General features: G+C 45.6%; 1 protein-coding gene across 1 annotated transcript in view; it reads right to left on the reverse strand.

The window, feature by feature from the left end:
- LOC104289840 (S-adenosyl-L-methionine-dependent tRNA 4-demethylwyosine synthase-like) overlaps positions 1-24,956 on the reverse strand; it is a 136,990-nt gene that overhangs the window by 82,875 nt on the left and 29,159 nt on the right. Inside the window, exons 8-10 of the mRNA XM_009888855.1 lie at positions 24,547-24,673; positions 10,858-10,910; positions 8,022-8,140 (exon numbers count right to left, since the gene is read on the reverse strand). Of these exons, the coding sequence (XP_009887157.1) occupies positions 8,022-8,140; positions 10,858-10,910; positions 24,547-24,673 (299 nt within the window). The remainder of the gene's footprint in view (positions 1-8,021; positions 8,141-10,857; positions 10,911-24,546; positions 24,674-24,956) is intronic.

The raw sequence follows: 24,956 nt of genomic DNA on the forward strand, positions 1-24,956 counted from the left end.
TGGTCCTAACTCAGCAGCTCCCAAGAGCTGAGTGATGGCTCAGGAGGCAGGACCACCGCGTCCGAGTGGAACCAACCTGGCTGGAGAGGCACACTCAGGGGAGGACAACATGCAAGTAAGATCACCATGTTGATGGTATCACATCGTCATAACTTGCATTTGTCTACAAAATGCCTCGTGGTGGAGATGAAGTAAAGACTTCAAGTCTTTACTTTGACTTGAAGTCTCTCAGATTTACTTTCTACAAATCAGATGACACTCACTTTAAAAAGAAAGACAAGTTTGATAGGAACAACAATTAATAAAATCCCTCTCTGGATTGCTGAGGAAGAGGAACACAATGTTTCTATAGAAATTTCCTGTTAAATAAAAGACAATTACTTCTCATGTTGCTCTGAACAATCTTTTGTTAGCTGTAGGAATGAGAAAAATAATGGTTTATTATGAATATTCAAGAATAGAAAAAAACTTTTCAAAGGCACGGAATTATTCCTAAATGTCGATAAATTTAAATGTTTATAAGAAGAAAAAATTGGGGAAGTACGGCTGAAGTCAAGTGCTTGGATATCTGAACATCCGAACTCTCATTTTAAAAATGACAAAATATTCAGTATTTTCAAAAGAAAATTCGGACTTTTCTCATGTTTTAAAATCAAATTAGATAAAAAGACTTTTCAGAAAGAAGTAAAAAAGCCCAAAATGAATTGATGCATTTTAGATTAAACAAAAGAAATCAACCCATAACTCCTGCATTTTCACTAAGAGTGTGTTGCAGCTGAACCCTCTCTAACTTCCTAAGCTTTTTCCGATCAGTTGCTCAATCAAAATAAGTTTTGCCTTCTCCTTGTGAGATTACTTGGTCATATCACAACACCTGGCAGCAACTCAGGATAGTACCAACAGAGACGACTTCAGACCAGATTGGTTTTGCCAGTTCCTCTGAACTGAGAGAGGACTGAACTTCAGAAGATTTTTAGAAGAACCCGTTTCTGGTACTGGTACTGGTCCTCAGCACTGGTGAGGTCCCACCTTGAGTACTGTGTTCAATTTTGGGCCCCTCATCACAAGAAGGACATTGAGGTGCTGGAGTGTGTCCAGAGAAGGGCAACGGAGCTCACGAGGGGCCTGGAGGACACATCTGATGAGGAACGGCTGAGGGACCTGGGGGTGTTCAGCCTGGAGAAGAGGAGGCTGAGGGGAGACCTTCTCGATCTCTACAGCTCCCTGAAAGGAGGGGGCAGCGAGGGGCGGCGGGGGGGGGTCTCTTCTCCCAGGTCACAAGCAATAGGACAAGAGGAAACAACCTCAAGGCTTAGATTGGATATTAGGAAAAATTTCTTCACCAAAAGGGTTATCAAACATCAGAACAGGCTGCCCAGGGCAGTGGTGGTGTCACCATCCCTAGAGGTATTTAAAAGACGGGTAGATGTAGTGCGGAGGGACATGATTCAGTGGTAGACTTGGCAGTGTTAGGTTTACAGCTGGACTTGATGATCTTTAAGGTCTTTTGAACCCTAAAGAAGCCTGATTCATTTTCTAACTCACACTTCTGAGATCTTAAGGATGGAAGATGCCCCATGCTGAAAAACTAAATTCCAACTCTAGGAAAGGCTCACTTTTTTTTTTTTATTTAAGAGAAGCACAGTGCCTAGAAAGGCAGGCAATGCTGAGCTCCTCCCAAAAGCCTGCACTCTGCTTGTGTCAACGCATTTCATTCCTTCCTAGCAGAACCATGCTCAGCACAAGTCTCAAAGACTATTTCAAAACTAACCTGAATGTCAAGATGTACAAGTTCTCTTTCAAGGCCCATAATCACTCCATCACATTACTGGTGACTGTAACTGGGTACTAAGTCACCGACCACCTGCAATAACTGTCAAGACATACGGGAGCATTTCAGAGCCAACAATCTGCTTATATTCACTACTGATTCCATAAATACGTAAACGAAGAATGTCAAGCACAAAAGTCTTCAAAAAGAGGAAGACACGCACTGCTATAAAATGAAAAGCACAGATTTCAATCCCAGTCAGTTGCTGGCGAGTGCTTTTTCTTCCTACCATAACCCTTTTGAATAACAAGAACAAAAACACTGCCCAGTAAGCTGGGAGTCCTCACGCAGCAGGTGCTACTTTGGGGCCAAAGTACATTTACAGTGACCTTACCCCCAATGCTTCTGTGCCCAATTTGGCAAAAGAGTGTCTAACCAACACTGAGACCACCCTGAGCAGCGCAGCCTTTCACACAGTACTCACCAACCGATGGAACCCCATCCCATGCAAACATCAAGCACCAACAGCACTGCCAGCGCCTTCGCAAAGCGCCAACGCTCCTGCGAGCTGGTGCCTATGCACCCAGTCACCAGGGTCTGCTCCCGATGGACCACAGTAACATTTTCTCCTATGAGGAGAGGCTGAGAGATTGGAGGCTGTTCAGCCTGGAGAAGAGAAGGCTCCGGGGAGACCTTATTGTTGCCTTCCAGTCCCTAAAGGGGCTCCAGGAGAGCTGGGGAGGGACTTTTTACAAGGGCATGGAGTGACAGGACGAGGGGGAATAGCTTCAAACTGGAAGAGAGCAGGTTTAGATGAGATATTAGGAAGAAATTCTCTCCTGTGAGGGTGGTAAGCCCTTGGTGCAGGTTACCCAGAGAAGCTGTGGCTGCCCCATCCCTGGAGGTGTTCAAGGCCAGGTTGGACGGGGCTTAGAGCAACCTGGGCTGGTGGGAGGTGTCCCTGCCCAGGGCAGGGGGTGGGACTGGATGATCTTCAAGGTCCCTTCCAACCTAAACTATGCTGTGATTCTATGAAATGCCTCAGATCATTACAGTGTTGGCAGAGGAGCACATAAAGGCACCAAAACTCCTCCCCCCCCTCAATGACAGGGCCACGAACTAGCCTTATTCTACAACGTCCTGTCCCCCACCCCATTTATATGGGTACTCCTGGAAGACAGACAGGCCAAAGGACAACAAACCAGTGAAGAATCAAACACGAAGAAAACAATGAACCTCAGGTCACAATATAGTAATTCTGCAAACAGAAAGTAACCAAATTGAAACACTGGAAGAAGAGTATTACCTTAGAAAAAGGATTACCTGAGCTGTCAGGCTCAGGTTTTAAGTTCTACAAACCTGTGCTTGTCAAGTCCTTTGATATCATAATATTCCACATTTCCCTGAATAATTTAGCCTCTGGAATCAAGTTACTTAATGAGAAGAAGCTTTTGTTTTAATCTACGTTTTCAGTTTCTTCTTAATTTTTGAAAGACCTTATTAAGTACCTCTCCTACAGCAGATTATTAATCTCTTCATTTTGCAGGGCTTACTCTGATCGCTGGCTTCTGGCCACACGCTTACTTAAGATCGTCTGAAGACAACTTCAGCTGCTGTCTACTGTACAAGTTAAAGCCGAAGGCTTCAACTACAGGTATAAACATCATAAAGTTACAGAAGAAATATGAACCAATTTTTTTACGGGATATTTCACTCTGTCCATTTTGCTTCCTCCTCAGATGCAAAAATAACAAACCCTATTAATTTCAATCTTATTTAGCTGTCCCATCTCTCCGCAATAATTGATCGGGCTTTAGACACTCTGCCAGAAAACATAATCAAATCAGGTTTGCCTGGTGATTGTGCCGCAACACATAGTGTCACAAAGCCTCGGTCCCCACACTTGCTCTAATTGATTAAAAGATTTGGTCACTTGCACATTTCCATTTAGACAATTAAGCTAAGAGAGACACTACAAACACAGCAAGACGAGCTAAGAGCAATAACGGATAGCGATAGACTATTTTTGCAGGGAAAATTATGACCTCGGGATGTTGCAGTAATTAAGGTGTTCCTTACCCCCCCTTCCCCCCGCCCCCTCTTGCTCTTGATGCTACAGCCTCAGAAGTTCCACACAGCACGATCGCTGCCTTTCGGGGGGGAACACCATACGAACAAGCCGTCTGCTTCTCCTGCCCTCCACTCTGCTCTCATGGGACTCCACCTGGAGTGCTGCTCTGGAGCCCCCAACAGCAGAAGGACATGGACCTGTCGGAGCAGGGCCAGAGGAGGCCCCGGAGATACTGGGAGGGCTGGAGCCCCTCTCCTGGGAGGACAGGCTGGGAGAGTTGGGGGGGTTCAGCCTGGAGAAGAGAAGGCTCCGGGGAGACCTTACAGCAGCTTTCCAGTGTCTGAAGGGCACCTACAAGAAGGCTGACAAGGGACTTTTTATGAGGGCATGTAGTGATAGGACGAGGGGGAATGGCTTCAAACTGACAGAGGGGAGATTTAGATGAGATATCAGGAAGAAATTTTTCCCTGTGAGGGTGGTGAGCCCCTGGGGCAGGTTGCCCCAAGAAGCTGTGGCTGCCCCATCCCTGGAGGTGTTCAAGGCCAGGTTGGACGGGGCTTGGAGCAACCTGGGCTGGTGGGAGGTGTCCCTGCCCAGGGCAGGGGGCTGGAACAAGATGATCTTCAAGGTCCCTTCCAATGTAAACCATTCTATGGTTCTAAAAAAGCCTCCATGTTATAAATCTGCATCACCAAACTCTCAGGCAGCTCTCTGAATGGGAGAGGCAGGGAAGCACAAGCCAGCAGTCACACCAGTAAGGGGGCACTGGCAGGCTCGGTAATTATCAGGAAGGTACCGCTTCCCAGGACAAGGAGGAGAAGGTTGGTCCCCAGTGCAGAGTCAAGCTACATCTTTTACAAAAAACCCTAACTTTGAGTGTCTTTGGATGTTGGCTCCACCCATGATTCCTGGTTCAGGGCCAAAATGCGTCAGTCACGACCAGCCAACTACGATGACATCCAATTCCCAGGGAAAGTGGCTGAACTACAGCATTTCTTGCCAATGTGAGGAATGGAAAACAAACAGGCTCCTTGGCCTTTCCCTCAGCAATCCTGGGAGAGCTGCAGTGGTTATGCAGTTGGAAACGCCGGCAGATTCTACAAATGTCAAAATCCTGAAAGAAGAGATCAAGAAAAATAAGAATCACAGCTGTCTTATCTGCAACTTAGTGTGCAGAGCTGCGCAACAAGACCAACAAGGCATAAAACCTGTATTAAAAACATCCTGCCAACAGCAGATCAAAACTATCACTTCATACGTCTCCAACAGCACAGATAGCAACGGCTAATAAGAAGGTAACAGGCACCAGTGTCTGGGGTGGATAAGCATTTGATTCTACATTTAGTCTCACATGATTAAGTATCCGCAAGGCATGGTGGGTTTAAAATAAAAAAAAAATAAAATAGAATAATATTATATATAGATAGTCCTGGCCGCAGGGTTTGTGAACTGTGCTGACACACAACTGGTAGGGAGGAGAACGGGTATGGAAATCTCCTCCTACACCAAATTAACCTGACCTGGCACAGCTCACAGCCACACAAAGGCTGGAGCAGCCCAAGCACAGGTCTGAAAAAGCAACCAAAGCAGAGAAAGCTTCTTTGAGTTCTGCTTTACATCAAACTTAAGGTGTACATAATGTGAGCCTTGGGATGAGTCTCAACCTGAGCCTTAAGTCTTCCAACTAAGTAGAGTTTGAGAAGAGAGACAGCTGCAATCCGTATGGAAACGTCCAACAACTGCAACCCATTTCAGCCCCAGAAGGTAAATAGATGAGAACATTTTTCAGCACAGTCCCCTGAAAAGCTGTTTCCTTTTATCCAGGTTGTTACCATTAGTAAAATAAGCATTCTGGCATTCGTTATCATTAGGGCTACTGTTTCCAGGATTCCTCTTAAAAGCGAGAAGTGACAGCTACAGGATGACGAGTTCGAGGCACATGGAAGGTATCACACATGGCAATTTATACTAATTACCGCACTTTTCAATTTACACTTCTTTGACTTCCCTGATTCAGTCCCACGCTCCCGACGCAGGCTGCAGCTACTGCTGCTAAAATATACCGAGTTGGGTCATTTTGAAGGGGAACAGAGTTAAATGGTCTGCAGTGCCACACTAGGAACAAAACGCCTCATTCTGGCAGTGTTATTGCCTTCTATTTGGTGTTTATGTACCTTCTGTGTAGGGACAGAGGGATAATACGCATGACAACCTTCTTCCTACCAGTACAGTCACCACTGCAGAATTAAATGCACCATTGCTAGCTGACACATTGGAAAGAAAGAATGAGCAGTAGCAGTACATTTTTCTCCCCAGTCATTAGATCGCTCTAAAGAAAAGCGGCAAGATTTGCATGTTACACATGCCGTTTGCTATGTCCTTTCAGGTCAGGATATGATAAAAGCCTACCAAGAGCAGCAATTAACATTTTGGTATAGACTCCCAAATGCAAACTTAACAGGATGACCAGTGTCTGACACTTACACCCAACACTAACACAGGAGACAGCTTCAAAGTGCCTTCAAAATTCCAGGAGTCCTTTTGCACAGATGCTGTCGTTTAAATATTGTCATGAAATATTTGCATTATTAAGACTTGAAGACTACGAAAGACAGAAAGCGGTACTCGGGGGAATCTGGCTGGTTTTGCATGGAAATACAGGGATGTTAGACACCCAGGCGGAGGGATGGAACGGGTGTTATTGGCAGCCAGCCCCTGGGGTAGGCAGAAATACCAAAGGAAGCGCAGCCCCCGTGGTTTGAATTAGCTCGCAAGGTAGAAGACAAAAGAGCTCAAAGAATAACCTCCATGTCCTCCCACTCAGTACACTTTCGCGTCACTGCTTTTATTTCTGCTGAGCCTCTCAGTCTCTCTCACTGATCCCATCCCGCACTCCCCCAGCCCAGCAAAAGCCTCCCTCGGAAACCCAGGCGTTTCAGTGAGTAAGCAGCGCTAGAGCAGCTCGCAGTTCAGATCCAGGCAAAGCTCATTTCTTTAGAGAATTAACAACAAAGTAATTCCTCTGAGAAAAGGGGTCACTTCACCGCCTAAAATGGAAAGTCATTTATTAGCTACTGTTTTAGGAAGGCAACAGTTACTAAGTCATCGCTTTTTACTCATTGAGAATGCAATTGAATCGGTAGGGGTAAAGGTACTTTAAACAAGAAAAATGGTCCAATTTTAAAACAAAGATACTCACAGCACTCAGCACCTTGGTGGCTTTGCACAACATGAGCCAGATCATATTCACCAGAATACCAGGAGCCACGGAGAGTCCCAGACATTGATCACACACAAATGTGGCCAGCAGGGCGAGGGAGGGGATTCTGCCCCTCTACTCCACTCTGGGGAGATCCCACCTGGAGTACTGCGTCCAGCTCTGGAGCCCCCAACATAAGAAGGACATGGACCTGCTGGAGCGTGTCCAGAGGAGAGCCACGAGGATGATCCGAGGGCTGGAGCACCTCTCCTATGAGGAGAGGCTGAGAGAGTTGGGGCTGTTCAGCCTGGAGAAGAGAAGGCTCCGTGGAGATCTTATTGCGGCCTTCCAGTCCCTAAAGGGGCTCCAGGAGAGCTGGGGAGGGACTTTTTACTCGGGCATGTAGTGACAGGACGAGGGGGAATGGCCATAAACTGGAAGAGGGCAGGTTTAGATTAAACATTAGGAAGAAGTTTTTCACTTTCAGGGTGGCAGGGGTGTTGGAACTCGATGATCTTCAAGGTCCTTTCCAACCTAAAACATTCTATGATCTCCAGAGGGACCGAAGCCTCCACTGAGCGCTGGGCGCAGGCGGCAGTGGGAATTGCAGGGTGATGGGGAGGCAGCTGTCTCCTGCCTCCCCAATCCCTACTTCCACCGGTCCTCACCTATTCTGAACTTGCTGGTGCCCGTGACATGGCTGCACAGGACACAGCTCTACGGGAGGTGGCATTACGGAGCCCTCAGATCCTCTTTAGCCCTTAAGAGCCAACCCTGCTCACCTCCCACCATCCCTGACCCACAGGCTGCGCAGCTCTCAGGAGGGGATGAGCACAGGGAGGAGGGGGAGCAACACTGCTGCCTTCCAAATCCTTACGCCAAGTGAAAAGGGCACACAAATAACACTGCTTTAGGTTTGAGGAACAGGACAACATGGGACAGAGCCCCCATGCCAAAGTAAAACTGCATCAGTGTTTTACCTCCAGCAAAAGACGCATTTGTTTGCGCAAGCCAGGCTTGGCGTGGCCTCCATGCAGCGGTGGCTCTCAATCCCATAAAACGTGTGTTTGTAGCAGCCTCCTCGGCCTCGCAGCATGGACTAACAGCAGAGAGAGACACACACAAATAAAAAAAAAACACAAAACCACACACGTTAAAATCACAGCATCTGTAACCAAACAGAGTACAGAGGTTTGAAATCTGCTCCCTGGGCATATTGGCTGTTTTCAGTCACTAGTGACTTCGGCGTTCAAAGTCACCTGTGACAGACACTGTGAGCGAGGTCACGGCCGCGGAGCGCACCTGAATGACAGACACAGAAAGAAATTCATGGCACGCAGATCAGTATACATTCTGACTGTTTATACACGCCCTTACAGAAACAAGGCATTTCTGATGTCAACTTTACAACTGTTTTAGAGGAGAGCAACTTTACCATAATCAATAACTTCTCACTTGCAACACCACAGCATAACAATGCACTTTCTTGAAGCTTTTAACTGAATCCACCAACAAAAGCAAGCGGGTGAAGCCACTCAGGCTGCAAGAAATATTATTGTAGAAGCCCGCTAAAGAGTAACAAGGATCAATTTCAAGGCTGCGCTACTGAACACTCAATTCTTTTCATTTGTCTAGTCGAGTATTTCTTCTAGCACTAAATTAAATAAATACCCTGACCTTATAAACCCTCATGCACACCAGCCAGTGGCTGCGGCAGGGCGCCGCGCTCCCCTTCACAGCAGAACCGCAGCAGCCTTCCCACTGGGATTTATCTTCTATGCAGCATCCGAGTAGCTTGGAGCAGAGACTGCCTTTCATTATCTCAGTTAAATAATAATAAATGAGAAAGAATCTTTACTTCTCTCAAGAGAGGATCTGAAATATGACATAGCAACTTTTAATCTACCTTCCTCTACCAGAAGAGTCCTGGTGATCCAAGAGAAAGTCTCCCCCGAGCAGCAGGGAAAACACGTACAGGTAACCCCTAACGTACGCACAGCCTTGGGAGATTAAACAAAATGGAAAATGCTGTTTATTCTACCCATCCCTCAAAGAATAGAGATTTCAGGAGATTCACAGATTCCAGCAGAGCAAGTTATATTTTGCATTTCACACGACAGGCAAATCAACAGCTTCTTCCCAAAATTCACAGGTTTTATGCTCTTTTCCGGAGTATGACAGAACACAATCATTTTAATCTAAGATATCACTATGAAACTCTACTTAATACTAATCCTTCCAGCCCTGCTCTGGCTTTCCACTGATACAAATCTCAAACAAGCCCCCTGAAGATATTCACATACTGGCGTGAATCTGAGTCAAAGCCACTGCCTTGTAACCAATTTCAGCTCAATTTATTAGAACGCTTTACGTTCAATTCCTGCTTAAGCTAAAAATAGTATGGTCCTATTTAAGCACACAGAGCTGCTATTTATTTTGTGAAATGGCTTTACAGTGCTGCATTAAATTCCGGTTCTTTAACAAAAATAGGTTCTCTGGTTTTCTCTCTCAGTCACAGCACTGAAGTTTGACAAGTTTTCCTTTAAACATTTTATAGTCTTCTCTGATGCCAAAAGTGACAGAAGAGAAATATTTGTCCGAGTAAACAGCAGAAGCATCGGAGGGATCAGTACATCTCACAAATATTCATGACAATACAGCAGTGGGCTCTTTAAACTGTTCGCAAGAACAAGTCTTTTGATGAGACAGTTCATTGATACCAGGCAGCTCAATAAGAAATCCTCACTGCAGCCACCCACTTTGGCGATTGCCATTCAAAGAGCTCTTTTCAAAAATAAACAAAGTTAATCATGCAGCAAAAGAGAGCTGTGAGACCAAGGAACCGATCCACGCTGCAGCGCAAGAATTAGAGATGTGCTGGCATCTTAATGAGGTGATGCTTCCCATAGCTCATCATCCTGAGAATGCTGAAGGCTTTAGTATGTTATATCCATGTTACTCCCCAAAGGTATAACATTATAGATCAGCTTTCAACTTCTGAGCTTCTCCAGGACCTGCAAAGGACAGCCGAAACAATAAACATACTGAAGAGGCTGGAGTTTGCTCTACAGGCTCTGTGCCTCCTCACCAGGAACATTTTGAAGTCTGCAAATGAACTACTTAAAGCTACTGGTTTAGATTTAGCTCCTGGTTTAAGGTTTAGCCTTAAACCACACAACCGTAGGGCTTGGAGGATGATTTCTCCATGTATACGTGTACATACACCTACATACACACAGACATTACACACAACTATACACATACTCCCACGGGGTAATTTTTAATAAGTCCTAGCATTAACAAGTGCCAGTTACCTTGCTATCTAAATCTTACTTGACAAAAGGGAGCCCGTGGAGGAGCACCGAGTGTCGCAAGCCACCTCTATCAGCCACAGAACAACAGGTTTAAACGCTCTTGTGCGGCCACCCGAGCGGAATGACGGACCGCGTTATCTTTGTTTCAGAAGACCTCACAGCGGTGACGTAACCTTCCCAATTTTCTCTGCGGTGTTCTGCTCCTGCCATGTATTTCAGTAGGCAGGAGATATTTTAGCGGAGAGCAGAACAACAGGGAAAAAAAAAAAAAAAAAACACAACAGAAAATGATGTTCCCAGCTCTTTACCACAGTCATGTTCTCACTCTTCACAGTGGGATTTTAAGTTTGAAATGCAAAACCTACCGCTTGGAAGACAAAATTTGTTTTTGTGTAAGTAATATCACATTTTTAAAGGATATTTCATCTGGAAATTGTAATACCTGAGTAAGTCTCTAGCTTTTTTTTTTTTTTTAATTTACAAAAAGAGAAAAAGAGCATACCTTTGTCCACCGACAGAGCTTCACCCCAGAATGGCTTCCAATCAGCTTGTAACCTGAAAACAAGAAATAAATCAAAGCGTGTTACACTAATTGATACACAAAGCTTATCAATTGGCACACAAAGTTATTCAGCATCACCATCTCAATGCCGCTCTGCCCTGTTGGCCCAAAGATGACACTACCAACAAGACATCAGTGCCCACCCACAGCACTCTCCATCCGAGTCTGAGGTCACACACATCGACAGCAAAGGCCGTGGCCACCCAAGGGACTTTGGCCAACTTGAACTCATTCCTTTTAGTGGGAGATTTATTTCTTTTCCTCATTATTGTTTGACTCAACAGGGATGGCCACAAGGCTTTTCCATGTAACAGCGAGGCAGATCAGCAGGGCTAGCCCAGCAATGTGGGATGCCTGCAGTGACCACAAGGGACAGCAGGACAGGGAACCAGAAGCATCTCCTGAACCTAAGCAGTCACCCCAGGACCAACTCTTTCCCAGGACCAAGGAGACGCACTTCCACTTCTCCTCAGCAGGTCTGACCAACATTGACTCGTGGTGCAGGTGTAAGAGTGGAGGCAGAGAACCAAAACGCAGGGCTCAGCTTGAACCCAAATTCACAGGTTCACCAGTTTCACCAATTCCATCTCCACTGGCTGTGGCAGAGCCACAGTGAGGGAGCTGCTCCTCCATGCCCAGAGGAAAGCCGATTTCACATCACTTCTCCATTCCCCAGCCAAGATCAACACAATTTCATTTAAATTTATTGGTCCAGGAGGATTAATTCCACAACGTTCGTTAAGCACTAAGTACTATTATTACCCAAACTGCTTGAGTTGGGTTATTTTCCTCTTTGAAAAAAGTGCTTAGAGACCAATATGTCTGAAGGATTAAAAGTCACTTCAAAATCAGCATAAAAATAAGAGGGATTTGAGAAGCCTCACTGTGTCATTCACACAGTAGTGTTTATACGTCAATGGCCCAGTTGTCCCCAAACCCAGCAGGTCTCCACTAGCTGCTTTAGGCTGATGTTTATATTAACACTTGCAAGGGAAATCAAAATTTTAGGTATCAAGTCTCCTTCCTGCCAACCAGCATGAACTTAAGGAAAAAAAGCCTTCCGTTCCACAGAAGAACTGGCCTTCACGTCCTACAACAGAAGGGGGCACAATCACCCTGCCCTGCTTGTTTGTCACCGTGCGTCTCTTGCACAACAAGATCCCAGCGGAGCGCCACTGTGCCCCAAAGTCCCCTCCACCTCAAGGGACACCGAGCCAGCCAGGAACTACAGGGACAGCAGATGCCACAACAGCTGCACCAGCTAAAAAAAAATAAAAATAAATCAAACCTTGTGAAGGCACAGATGGCTAACAAGGAATCAGACAGCACCTAGAACTCCCTGCCCTCGTTACGTTGCCACTTAAACCCAGCAGAGATCTGGCCCAGTCTCCTCTTTCTTCTTGACCTGATGTTTGTTCCTGCCTCCTCCCACTGGCTCTAACCCTGCTGGAGGGTTAGGGGACACGCAACTCTAGCCTGATCGTTCCCCAAGATGACTCTCCAGGAGACTGCAGGAACACTTGGGCCAGCACAGGGGAGGTGGCTGGCAGGAGCACGCAGTGGGGACCCCCATTAGATGGCAAAGCGGCCAATTGCCAGATTAAATAAGGTTTTGGTGACTTCAATGTCAGGCTGCTCTCGTGTCCCGAGCTCCCTCTCCCCCTCCAGCTCAGTGGGATTGGACAATACTTCAACCTTTTCCTCCCTAAATGAATAACTCCAAGCCTCACGTGCATTTTCAGGGTTAAGCCAACATAGCAAGAACAAGCTACCGTAAACCAAAACACCTTTGTATTTCACATGGCCCATCATCCAGTCCTTTCCTGGAGAAAAGTATCACTGTAACCCTGATCAGCACTTCTGACATGGAACTGATAATCTCCAAAGCCACGTGTGGTACCAGGGACACTGGATTAGACCCAGAAGACCTCGTGGCAACTTCTGACTGACACTCCTCAGAGGCACAGCCAAGAATGCATAACTGCATTGGGCTGCATCGCATCACCTCCCGCCCTGCCTCTCTCCTGCCTGTTCCTTCCGCATTTCGTTGCTAACAGCCTTGTCCAGCGAGGTCTAATCTCAACCGAGACCTCCCTGCACTGCTAGAATTTGGATCCTTAGAGGATTTCTTGACAAGCATGGAAAAGGATGATACATTCCTCCTCCTTTTAATACAGCTGCCCAAGCCAGACTCTTTGCAGATGTCAACCAGCACAGCCCGAGCTGTATTTTTCCCATTTTTCAGAATCCAGCAACAGCATTCATGTAAGATTATTCTCTCACAGATCACTCGTAAGTAGAAGTAACATGGCTGCTTCAAAATGGGTTTTCGATTAAAATTAAATTGGGAATAGGACACGCTTGTCCAGATCTGCTGCCGAGTTGCTGGAGGGAAGAGAGGAAGCGGCTAAACTGCGCAAGGTGCCAAGCTCCGCAGCCCAAAGCTGCGGCATTTTCTCTTAAGTTACTTAAATCAGCTTCCACCATGTGGAGCGCCCACAACTTCCTATAAAGGCCAAGAAAATTGTACACGTTCAACATCAAAACAGAGTCTTACAAACTTCAGCCAGCTTTAGCGATGAGAAGGGGTTTACTCATCTTGTTTGCTGCTGCCAGGAGTCACAGCTATGGTTACAAGAAGAAACAGCATATACTTGCAGAACTTCTTAAAAGCTCTGTACAAAGCTGTTGAACCCAGGTCTTTGCTGTGTAGGTAGCTCCAGCAGGAAGCGTGGTTACCCTGCTACGCCAGCGCAGTGCGCACAGGCTGTGCCATGCATTTTCACACTTGGAAGTTAGATAGAATATCAGTCACCAAGGCCAAACACTCTTTACACATCTACTCTAGGTGAGCAGAGTCCTTCCACCTCTGTAAAACCTGTTTCTTCAGGTACTTGCTTTACCGCTGGCTTGTAACACAGGCAGCAAACCAGTTCAAGCTAAAAGAAAGTACAAAAGGTTAAGCAAGAACCAAGCAGCACTGAGTCTGAAACCAAACATGGGAGAAAATGTGTTCAAGAACCAGTCCGAGGGTCTTCTCAATTGTTTCCACATCACAGCTTCTGCTGAACAACCCGACTGAAAGCTTAGGCTACCTCATCTCTTCCATCAGCTCTGCCACAACGTCACCACGGCCCTGCCAAGGCGAACGGTGGTTGAATCACATCTCACCGATGGCCCAGAAGTCTACACCTACGTATGCCAGAACTCACTGCGAACACATTCACTTCTTTGCTCATAAGAGAAATTACTTGTGAGCAATAACTCTAAGTGAGTATTTGGATACACTATGTTCCAAACAATCCAGTGCGTTGTCTTGATGGGACTCTGCTCACAGTCTCTATGTATCTTCAGACACTAAGGCTGAACAAAACCAATCCATTTATTATTTCTCCAGCCTAATATTCAAAGGACTCCTTAAATAATAAGCAGGCTCAAAGTAATCAGCTCAACTCCTGACTAAGGGCACAAGAACAACTAATCTGAACTCGGTGTATTAGCTGATCCCGCTCTAGATGATAAATTTTGCATGACCTAGAAGCTTGCAAAACTTCACTGCTGAAATTGTCATTTTTTACCATAAGACATGAATTAAGTTTTTAAACAAACTTTTGGGTAAAATGGGTGTTATCAGGCAATAACACTAGGCTGATAAAGATTTGGTCATTGCTCACCCTGACAATCCAACTGGAGTTTGACAGATCCCAGACAGACTTTTAACCAAAGAGATGGCCAATGCCACAATGGCCACTGCTCCATTGTGTGAGGCAAACCTGTTCTGTGACCATTTAAAACCACAGTGCAGCATTTCAACAGTAAATAATAGTTTTAAAAGTCCATTCTCTGAAATTCAAAGAATTCATTGAGGGAGCCTTCCTAGCTCTCAGCCCCTGAGACAGGACACTCCTATCTACACACCTCTGTCATGTTCCAGGACAGTGATGTATTCTGGTTGTGCTTTTGCCAGTGCCATACACACAACTAGTCTTTCCAAGCTCCTGAACATGGATGAATTATGTGCATATGTTATTTTAATTTTGAAAGCAGGACAGATATAGTTAAGACAAACCAAATTTCTACAAGTACAACTGTCTGTATCCAAAGCAGTATCACAATCTCTGCGCAGTCTGAAAAAAATGCTTCTGTAAGAGAGCCCTACTGAACAGCCTTCAGAGACTGCTGACTGGCCCAACATGGCAAAATAGAATCATAGAATCATCTAGGTTGGAAAGGACCTTGAACATCATCAAGGCCAATCAACCTAGCACTGCCAAATCCACCACTAAACCATGTCCCTCAGTACCACATCTACCCATCTTTTAAATACCTCCACGGGTGGTGACTCTACCACCTGGCTCCCTGGGCAGCCTGTTCCAGAGTTTGATAACCTTCTGGTGAAGAAATTTTTCCTAATATCCAACCTCAACCTGCCCTGGAGCCACCAGAAGCCAATTCCTTTTGTCCTATTGCTTGTGACCTGGGAGAAGAGACCGACCCCCCTCACTACCCCCTCCTTTCAGGGAGCTGTAGAGAGCGAGGTGGTCTCCCCTCAGCCTCCTCTTCTCCAGGCTGAACACCCCCAGGTCCCTCAGCTGCTCCTCATCAGACGTGTGCTCCAGACCCCTCACCAGCTCCGTTGCCCTTCTCTGGACACACTCCAGCACCTCAGTGTCCTTCTTGTGGTGAGGGGCCCAAAACTGAACACAGGACTCGAGGTGGGGCCTTGCCAGTGCCCAGTACAGGGGGACGATCACTGCCCCAGTCCTGCTGGCCACACTGTTCCTGACACTGGCCAGGATGCTTTTGGCCTTCTTGGCCACATGGGCACCCTGCTGGCTTATATTCAGCCAGCTGTCAACCGACACCCCCAGGTCCAATGTGCAGAAGAAAACCCAAAGACACCTTCCATAGATCTCTACGCCAAAGGTTTGCTTCATCAGATGACTTTGAAAGCAAAAAGCAAAAGATTTAATTATGAAAGAATGCAATAGATCAGTGGTTGAAAAATCCCTAAAAGGTACAAGAAAAGGACTTTGCCATCCTTCTCTATGAGTGCAGCCACCGTAAGCTTGGCAAAAGCCAATCTGATGTCACATTGTGCTTCACAATCTTAAGTGACTCTCACAGAAAGCTTTTCTTCCAAGAAGAGTAACATACAGCTAGCAAAGCAGTCTGGTTCTACCAAGCAATCTCCATAAATAAAAGCCCTCTGGTTTGAAGCAGCGATTATCTGTTACAGCTGAAACTCAGTGCAGAGAGAGGAACTTCATACAAGCAGAATGTTTACTGGAGGAAGAAAGTTTCCCGTTTCCTGCCATTTTGCAAGAGTCAAGTTTAAAAGGGCCAAAGCTGAAGGTCAGCGACACAGCAGTAATCCATCACCACCATTTTAAGGACCATTTTGAAAGCCATAACACAGTTGCTGCACCCCTAGAAGCCACCGCCCAGAAGACTGTTATGACTAAAGCTAGAAAATTAATAAGAAAGAAAACCTAAGAAATGTCATTAGTGAAAAGAAACTATTCAAATTATATCAGTGTTTTATACAAATATAGAAAGAAGCCGAGTCTGAACAGTGGGATTTTTCAGATTGCCCAAGCACGATGGGAGAAATCTCCAGTTTCATTCCTAGTACTGCTCAGTCATCAAGAAACCCTTGCCAAGCCCCATCGAGATACTCTTTAGGTTTTCTCTTCTTCTGAAAAAGAAGAAAGTGCTCTTCAGAAGTATAAAAGGCTTGAGATTTGTCAAAGAGCTTGCTTGCATGAACTCAAACAGGACTGCACCTCCCATGCAAAAATACTGTAGTTGCAAAGCGGATGGAAATCTTGGTCTTTCAGTGGAGCTGCTGAAATGCTGCTTCAGATCCTCCTCGTCATACAAAAACCAAAGAGCATCTTGAACATATTTAACACATAGCAAAAGCCTACTAAGGTTAGTGAAAGAAATGCAGCTGCCTCGGCAGGCAAACCAAGCCCAACCTAGCATCAAGAAAATGAGACTGGAGAAGTTCGAGGGTGGGAATGGCAGTAGCTATAGTAAATTCCAGCCTCAACAGCAGATCATAAGAGAGCTAAAAAAATTCTTAAAAATCTGGCTTTTCACTTAAACCCAGATATTCACGTTAATCCAAGAGCACCTTTTCCTTTGCAGCACAGTACTGCCTGGGCAGTAGGAATATGAAGCCTCCAATACTCAAATGCATGATTTCTTGTATGCTTTTGACAAGAACAGCCACAGAGACCACTGATATTTTCACCTAGTTCAACAAGTGTTGAAGAAAAACCAAAAGAAAAGCCTTCTGGATCTGGCACCTTTGACAAAGAGCAACATGGTATGCCAGACCATTTGCTGAGCTGTTGTAAAATGTTTGCCAAGAACAAGTCGTGTTGGTGACATCCACTAGTAGCACCAACAGCAAAGCATGTCTTACAGATGTGAGGCCATGGGCATCAACAACGTGGCAGCCCATCCCACGTTAATCCATCCCCCCACATCAACTGCAAATTCTGGAGATCTCCTCTCACCCAAGGCAAACTGGACAAAAGACGTCCATCCCTCAGCCCAAATAATTTCACTGATTTCTACTTTGGCTTTGCCATCCCAAGAGAACAGCTGCTCCCCTGCTCCCAAAAAGGGATTTGCCCCCATTGGCAAGCCAACATCCTTCACCATGCACCAGAACAATCTTAGAAAGCAGAACTAACCAGCTATCTCCAGAAGTCGTCTTCCAACTGCTCTCAGACGCTGCATCCAAGATAAAGCCCCCACAATATAAAAGCCCCTCAAACGTTCTGAACAGCAAAAGGATCCCTTCGCCTCTGTCTGGAGCTTGTGTTTTCCCAACCTCCCCACTACAGACTAGGGTACATGCAATTCACATGCAGGCTGCAAAGCAAGCAGAAAACACGATGGAACTCCTGACTAGGCTGTCTCACAGAAGAACCAGTTTCCCCCAAACACATGCCCTGCACTGCCTCCGCTCCCCTGCAAGGCCCAGAGCAACAGCTCCATCCTCAGCACCCTTCACACTCACCTACTCTCCCACAGAGGACCTTTGGGTCCCTCCAGTGCCTTTGGCCTCATAGCTCCAGCTCCCCTTGCATCTTCTACCTACTATGGCTAGCCCCATGGCTGGGTAGAAGACAGCAGATGCACGCCTCGAATCTCATCCTTGCCAACTGGTCAACTCATCCTTGCCAGAGGTCATGTCATTCAGTGAGGAGGAAGAGAGCCTCAGCCTCTTTTCTTTATTCATAGGAAAATTCTCAAGAGATCTGCAGGAACTTAATGTTTTTAAGAATTCTACATCAGTATCAACTTTGGCTCAGAAGTTTCTAGTGGAAGAAGGCAGCCAGCCTACACAACTCTTCCTCAAGTACCCAGAACATAAAGAGTAAGAGACAGAACTACAAGTTGCTACAGACAAGATTTTTTTGTTTGTGTTTTATAGAGTCTCTTTTTCAGTCATTCCAGGCACATTTCTTTCTCCACATTTCCATTTGTATGAACTGTCCCCGTGCTTGTGGAGAGTGTCATGTTATAAAGGACAGCAAATTTTATCCTTGCCTGAATACATTTGTATTTTCTTGCAGCTTAATAGATTTCATTTCAAAGACCAATAATCCTCAAAGCCCTTCCAAAACCTAAAAAAAGCCCCCAAAATATGGGTGATCTTCAAATATAAATGCATTTATGCTTATTTTCCTCTATTCTACATGGGGTAATTCCACCAGCTCTAGTAACCACACATGAGGGAGGAATCAGGCCCACAGAACCAAGCTTTCACCATCCACTCTGCTCCTGCTAAGCTGCTACATCTGCACCAGCAAATTAGTATTGCAGTCAGCTCACCACCAGCTCTTGGCAGCTTCCACCCTGTAGGACTTCAGCATCTTCTGCTTCCTGGATGCTTCCCCCTTAACTGTGTATTCACTGTTTATTGACACAGACATTTTCTAAGGATCCGCAAAAAAGTTTTGTAGGCTTAACTTTGCCTGGTTTCAGTCACTGTATTTATTCTGCTTACTAAGAATAACTTGCTGTTTTGCAAACTAATTTTTAATCTTCCCATGGCCAATATCTGAATTCTGTGGTACGTTTCAGGGATTGCACCAGCGTTACTAATCCCTGACCCAGCTGCGAGCTGCTAGTGCCACCTGGAGTTTAATAGCTACGCACATAAAGCACACCGAATCCCAAAGACGCATGCAAACACCAACCTCTGTGCAACATCTTTGCACAGCGGATCTCATTCCCAAAGTCCAGACATTCAAAAAACCTCAGCACAGTGAGCCAAGCCGAGATGGGCGGCAGAGCTCAGAGCTGCAGGCACCAGAAAGCTCAGTCCATGAACTGGCAAAAGCCACCAAGTCATTTTAAAAACCTCATCTCAAACAAGGTTGGTAAGCGCTTGGTAAGCCCAGTCTTCAGTATTTTTCTGAAATCAACCACTTCATTGCCCATGCACACTGAAAAATGTCAATCAAAGTACATCTTTATATGAACCATGAAGTCAAAGTATGATAACAAGCGGTTACTGAAGCAGCCCATACTATTTCAGATACAAGGTGTCTCCTAACACCACTTGCCTTTGGAGACAAGTGAAATAGAGGTATCCTGGACACCCTGGCGCTAAATTGCAGGGTCACTTCACCACCACAGACTGGACTGCAGCAAAACTGTACCTGTGGTAGCAAATACACAACAGAATAATTTATGCAGTATCAGTGGGGTAAGTCTTTGGGTATTATTAATCCATTCTCATTGTGTTGCCTACCACAAAAAGCACAGTTGTATTTAGTAGTGCTACAGTAGAAGAGAACAAAGCAAAGAGCATGTTGGAAGTGAACAGTATGAGCAGCTTAAGAAATCATAGGATGGTTTAGGTTGGAAGGGACCTTAAAGATCCCCCAGTCCCCCCCCCCTGCCCTGGGCAGGGACACCTCCCCCCAGCCCAGGTTGCTCCAAGCCCCATCCAACCTGGCCTTGAACCCCTCCAGGGATGGGGCAGCCACAGCTTCTCGGGGCAACCTGCCCCAGGGGCTCACCACCCGCACAGTGAAAAATTTCTTCCTGATCTCTAATCTAAATCTCCCCTCTTCCAGTTTGAAGCCATTACCCTGTGTCCTATCACTACATACCCTTGTAAAAAGTCCCTCTCTAGCTTTCTTGTAGGCCCCCTTCAGATACTGGAAGGGGCTCTAAGGTCTCCCCAGAGCCTTCTCTTCTCCGGGCTGAACACCCCCAACTCTCTCAGCCTGTCCTCCCAGCAGAGGGGCACCAGCCCTTGGATAATATTCATGGCCTCCTCTGGCCCCACTCCAAGAGGTCCATGTTCTTCTCATGTTGAGGGCTCCAGAGCAGGACGCAATATCCAAGGTGGGTTCTTATGAGAATGGAGTAGAGGGGCAGAATCCCTCCACTCAAATCCAGGTCCTTGGAATCTCTTAAGTAAACAATCAACTCTTCAGGGTTTTAGAGTTTGGTTTTGCTCTGTTTTATTCCTGTTTAAGAGAAGGATATCAAAGATGACCTGAAGCACTGCTAAATACAACTGTAACTTGATAGGAATGATGAAGCCGGCTGTCAGTGCACAACATCGTGTTTGACCTCAAATATTTCAAGAAGTCAGCTGCAGTAAAAATCATGATTCCCCCAACTACCAGCCTTTGGTTTCGTATGCGGCATGACAATTTGTTTGGCCTCCAGGCTGACCATAACTATCAATAAAACATTTGGCAAACCAAAGAGCAGTTAAGACTAGCGATGGTTAACAACCCGAACCGAGCACAGGTCTTTGCGCTATTGCTGTACTGACTTTATAGCAGCAGGAAATGTAAAAAGACAGTCAATATTTGGTACCTGTAAAATAAGCCCAGCTGATATCGGGGGCACGGAAGGAACTCCCACAGATACACAATGGGTTTTTTTTAAGTCACCTTTCCTATTAGAACAGCAGCTTGAGACTCCCAAAAGCTAAGGAAGGATTTAAATGTGTTTCCTGATAAAAATCAGAGCTCTGGAAAGGCAAGCTTCACCATGTACAAAATCGCCCCGGCACCCAAAAACCTTCCAGCCCAGGAGGGATTGTTTCAAGAATCTACAAGCAACTGCTGAAAGCAAGTGAGAACACGTTAGGCTGTATCTACTAATCACCACAGGAAACATTAATATGAAAAGTTTGCATCTATTTTCAGTTTATTTCATGACATCTTACCTAAACAGATACTAAAACATTAACTCAGCAGAATGGTACCACTGCAAATACAACGCAAAGCCAAGTACTTCAGCTGTCAGCCTCTCTCTCTCTCCAGCTATATTTGTTATTTGGAGGCACTAAATAGTCAGCGCTGTATTTGTATTTTATGCAAGACTGAACACTGGAAGGGAATCAGCATTTTCTCACAACGAGATTGGCTACAACTTTAAAAAGCAACTATTACAGAGCATCTTTTATAAAGGTATTTGCAACTACAAGGGCTTACATCTATACAACCCAATAGAGCAGGCTATATTTAGCTGAAATTCTACCCCAGTGCTAAAATAAAACCAGTGTTTAAGCAATATTCAGTTTACCTACAGGAAGGTAAATTTGTCTAAAGGTGAATCAAAATAAAGAGTGAGCATTACAACAGTCTGAACTTGTGCTACGCAACCACAATTTAAAGAACAGCTTTCTCCTGAATCACTAGTAGGTTCCCCCCCCCACCCCCTTTCTCTTGGGCTAATTATGCCCTCAGGGATAATCCTGAAAAGACACCAAACCTACAGCCAAAGCAACCAGTTGTTGCTAAATTAGATGATCTTTTGACTACATTGCACTTGTTATTTTGGGGGGAATGGTGCTGAGGGAAATAGGGAGTGGTTTTATTTTGATAGCCACGTAAGCCTGTCTTGGTGTGTTATTTGCAGAAAAAAAGTGTTATATGACATGTGAAAAATGAAAGGCAGCTTCTCTTCACTCTTGAGTGACCATTAAAGAATTACATGAGTAGCAGAGGAAAGGAGGGGAGCGTTGTGCCAGTCGGAGGCAGCTGTAGCTGTAAGGATATAGACACGATGGTTTTAAGACTTTGAAACTACAGATTTAAGTAAGTAGATCCTACTAGCTGATCCAACGCTGGCACTACCCCGAGTGTTGAAGGAAGGAAGAAATACATACGTACTTATCTGGATAATGAATTCCTGTCCCCAGAACATTGCAAGGAAATCTGAGTTCTCTGGGGAGCTTGCCTTTGTGTCAAAAAAAAAAAATAAAATTATATGGTAGGAAGGTGACCTTCCCTCCAGCATGGTTTTCATTTTCCAAATGACCACTTTTTGTATACCATTAGGAAGGCACCATTTCATTTGCCCCCCAAACACGTACCAACAGAGGATGGGTTGGGAAGTGAAGTAGTGCGAGACACTCCTGTGGCCCCTGTCTTGGTGTGTTATTTGCAGAAAAAAAGTGTTATATGACATGTGAAAAATGAAAGGCAGCTTCTCTTCACTCTTGAGTGACCATTAAAGAATTACATGAGTAGCAGAGGAAAGGAGGGGAGGGTTGTGCCAGTCGGAGGCAGCTGTAGCTGTAAGGATATAGACACGATGGTTTTAAGACTTTGAAACTACAGATTTAAGTAAGTAGATCCTACTAGCTGATCCAACGCTGGCACTACCCCGAGTGTTGAAGGAAGGAAGAAATACATACGTACTTATCTGGATAATGAATTCCTGTCCCCAGAACATTGCAAGGAAATCTGAGTTCTCTGGGGAGCTTGCCTTTGTGTCAAAAAAAAAAAATAAAATTATATGGTAGGAAGGTGACCTTCCCTCCAGCATGGTTTTCATTTTCCAAATGACCACTTTTTGTATACCATTAGGAAGGCACCATTTCATTTGCCCCCCAAACACGTACCAACAGAGGATGGGTTGGGAAGTGAAGTAGTGCGAGACACTCCTGTGGCCACCCCGGCCCAACGCGGGGCCAGCGCAGAGCCCTGCCCCGCAGAACAGCCCGGGCAGCGCGCTGAAAGCCACCCACCACCACCCCTCTCTGAAGTCAGTAGCACAGGCAGTCTCCACCACCCAACTAGGGTTCCTGTGTCCCAAAGCAGCTCCTGAGATGTTGGGGGAATTAGTGCACCCCTCCAAGGAGTCAGTGGCCCCTCTAACCCCTCAAAACAGCAGACTTGAAGCAGACAAGCAGCGTCACCTCCCCGCTGGCCAGACACATCTCCAGCAGCCCTCTCCCCCAGCCCTGCTAGCCAAATCCACCTCTCCTCCAAGCATCCTTGCAGGCCGACAGGATAATTAGACTTCCAGATCAAACGTAGATAGTAGTAACTAAATAAATGACTAAGTAAAAAGGCTGTAACAGTGCCCCAGCTGCTCTGCAGCACGCTGCAGTGTAACTGCCAATGCATTACAGCCTTCAAAATTGAAGCTGAAAATATGTATTGACTCAGTCTCCTAGGATCTGTCGGCTGGTCCCAGCCAGTAGTACCACCACTATGGGCATAAAGAGGAGACAAAGCCACTGCCACTCCTTGCTAAGCCTTTGCTTTATTCCTCCACGCTGCATATTTGAAGAATGGCTCTTTATTTTATAGCTGTGCCAAGGTTAATGCAAAAACCTAACAACCACACATGTCAGACACCTGATGGGCAGAACACAACACCCGTCACCTACAAGAGCTCAGAGATCCTGTGGAGAAAAAGTGTCAGGATCCCACAGCTGCTTGGGCTCACACAGAACACGGTCAGAACTTCAGAGCCCAGCTCTGCAGCAAGGAGCCTGCACTGCAATAACCAGAAGTGCATTCTCAGAAGCACCAGTAGGAACGCTATCGCTTTAGCAAGCAAGAAAACTCAGCACACGCTCATCCTAAGAGATAAAAGAAATTAGACTAAACTCCCTTTAGTCTCCAATGGAGCAGTGTAGGAAAGCTCCCATCACCCTGCTCCTGGCTCTGCCATTCAGAACTGAGGCTTCTGAACTACAGGGCTGTCTGTCTAGCTCTTCTCACGCTTACCATTTGTGGGTTTTGGGGTTTTTTTTTGTTTTTTTTTGTTTTGTTTTTTTTTTTAAAAAAAAGGCATTAAGTTCATTAAAGCTCCTCTCTACAGCTCATAGGACAGCAACTGATCTGATCATCAAGCGGATTGTTAAAGTTAGTTTGAACTACTTCCTTTTCTGAAAATAAACTTTCAGTAATAAGATCAGAGTATGAAACTGAAATAAAAGTGGGGGACTAAGATGCAAAACAGAGATGCAAAGCTGATCTTTAAATACTCTTTGAGAACCCTCCACTCTGGGAGCTGGAGGCATGTGGGACTACGACCTTTTCTCTCAAGCTGCCTTAACACATACATTAAACCCTGTGAACTCCGATACACTCTCTACACCTTATAGTGTGCATCACACCGAGATGCACTAACCAGTTTTAGATTCTTCCCCTGCAACAGTCTGGCACTAACAGCCCCTGCCTAATCTCTGTCCTGCCTCTGGGTAGAGCCGGCCACAACTGAGGGTCCGGAGCAATAGCTTTAACATGAAGAACACCATCTTTCACCTGCTCTGTTAGAAGTCTACCACTGAGATTTCAAAGTCTGGTCCACCATCTGGTCTTTGCAGGATCTCACCTTGTTTTGTCAGCGCTTCCCTCAGAGCTGGGGTAATCATCTCTCTCTTTTCACCCTCCTCCTTCCTCCCAGTGTTCTCGCGTGTCAGGCTTGTTCCAACAGCTTCTTCCTCGAGCTCACGTTCTCTCTGTTTAAAGACAGTGAATTACAACCGTTTAGATTCAAGCATCACATTTTAAACACTGTGGCACAGTTCAACCATGGATCTGCTAAACTTAGAACTGACACAAGTGCCCACACATGAATTCTTGCATTCGTGTAAGCTTGCATTTCATCCCTCTTCCCATCAGACTCCGACCCTTCAGTAATTCAGGCCAGTAAATTTAAAAAGAAGAAAACCCACACCACACTAGATTTGTTCTACTAACGCAGCAATAAAATTCTCCAGGACATTAAGAAACAAGGTGTTT

This window comes from Charadrius vociferus, unplaced genomic scaffold (assembly GCF_000708025.1).
Source record: "Charadrius vociferus isolate BGI_N301 unplaced genomic scaffold, ASM70802v2 scaffold636, whole genome shotgun sequence".
Lineage (NCBI taxonomy): Eukaryota > Metazoa > Chordata > Aves > Charadriiformes > Charadriidae > Charadrius > Charadrius vociferus.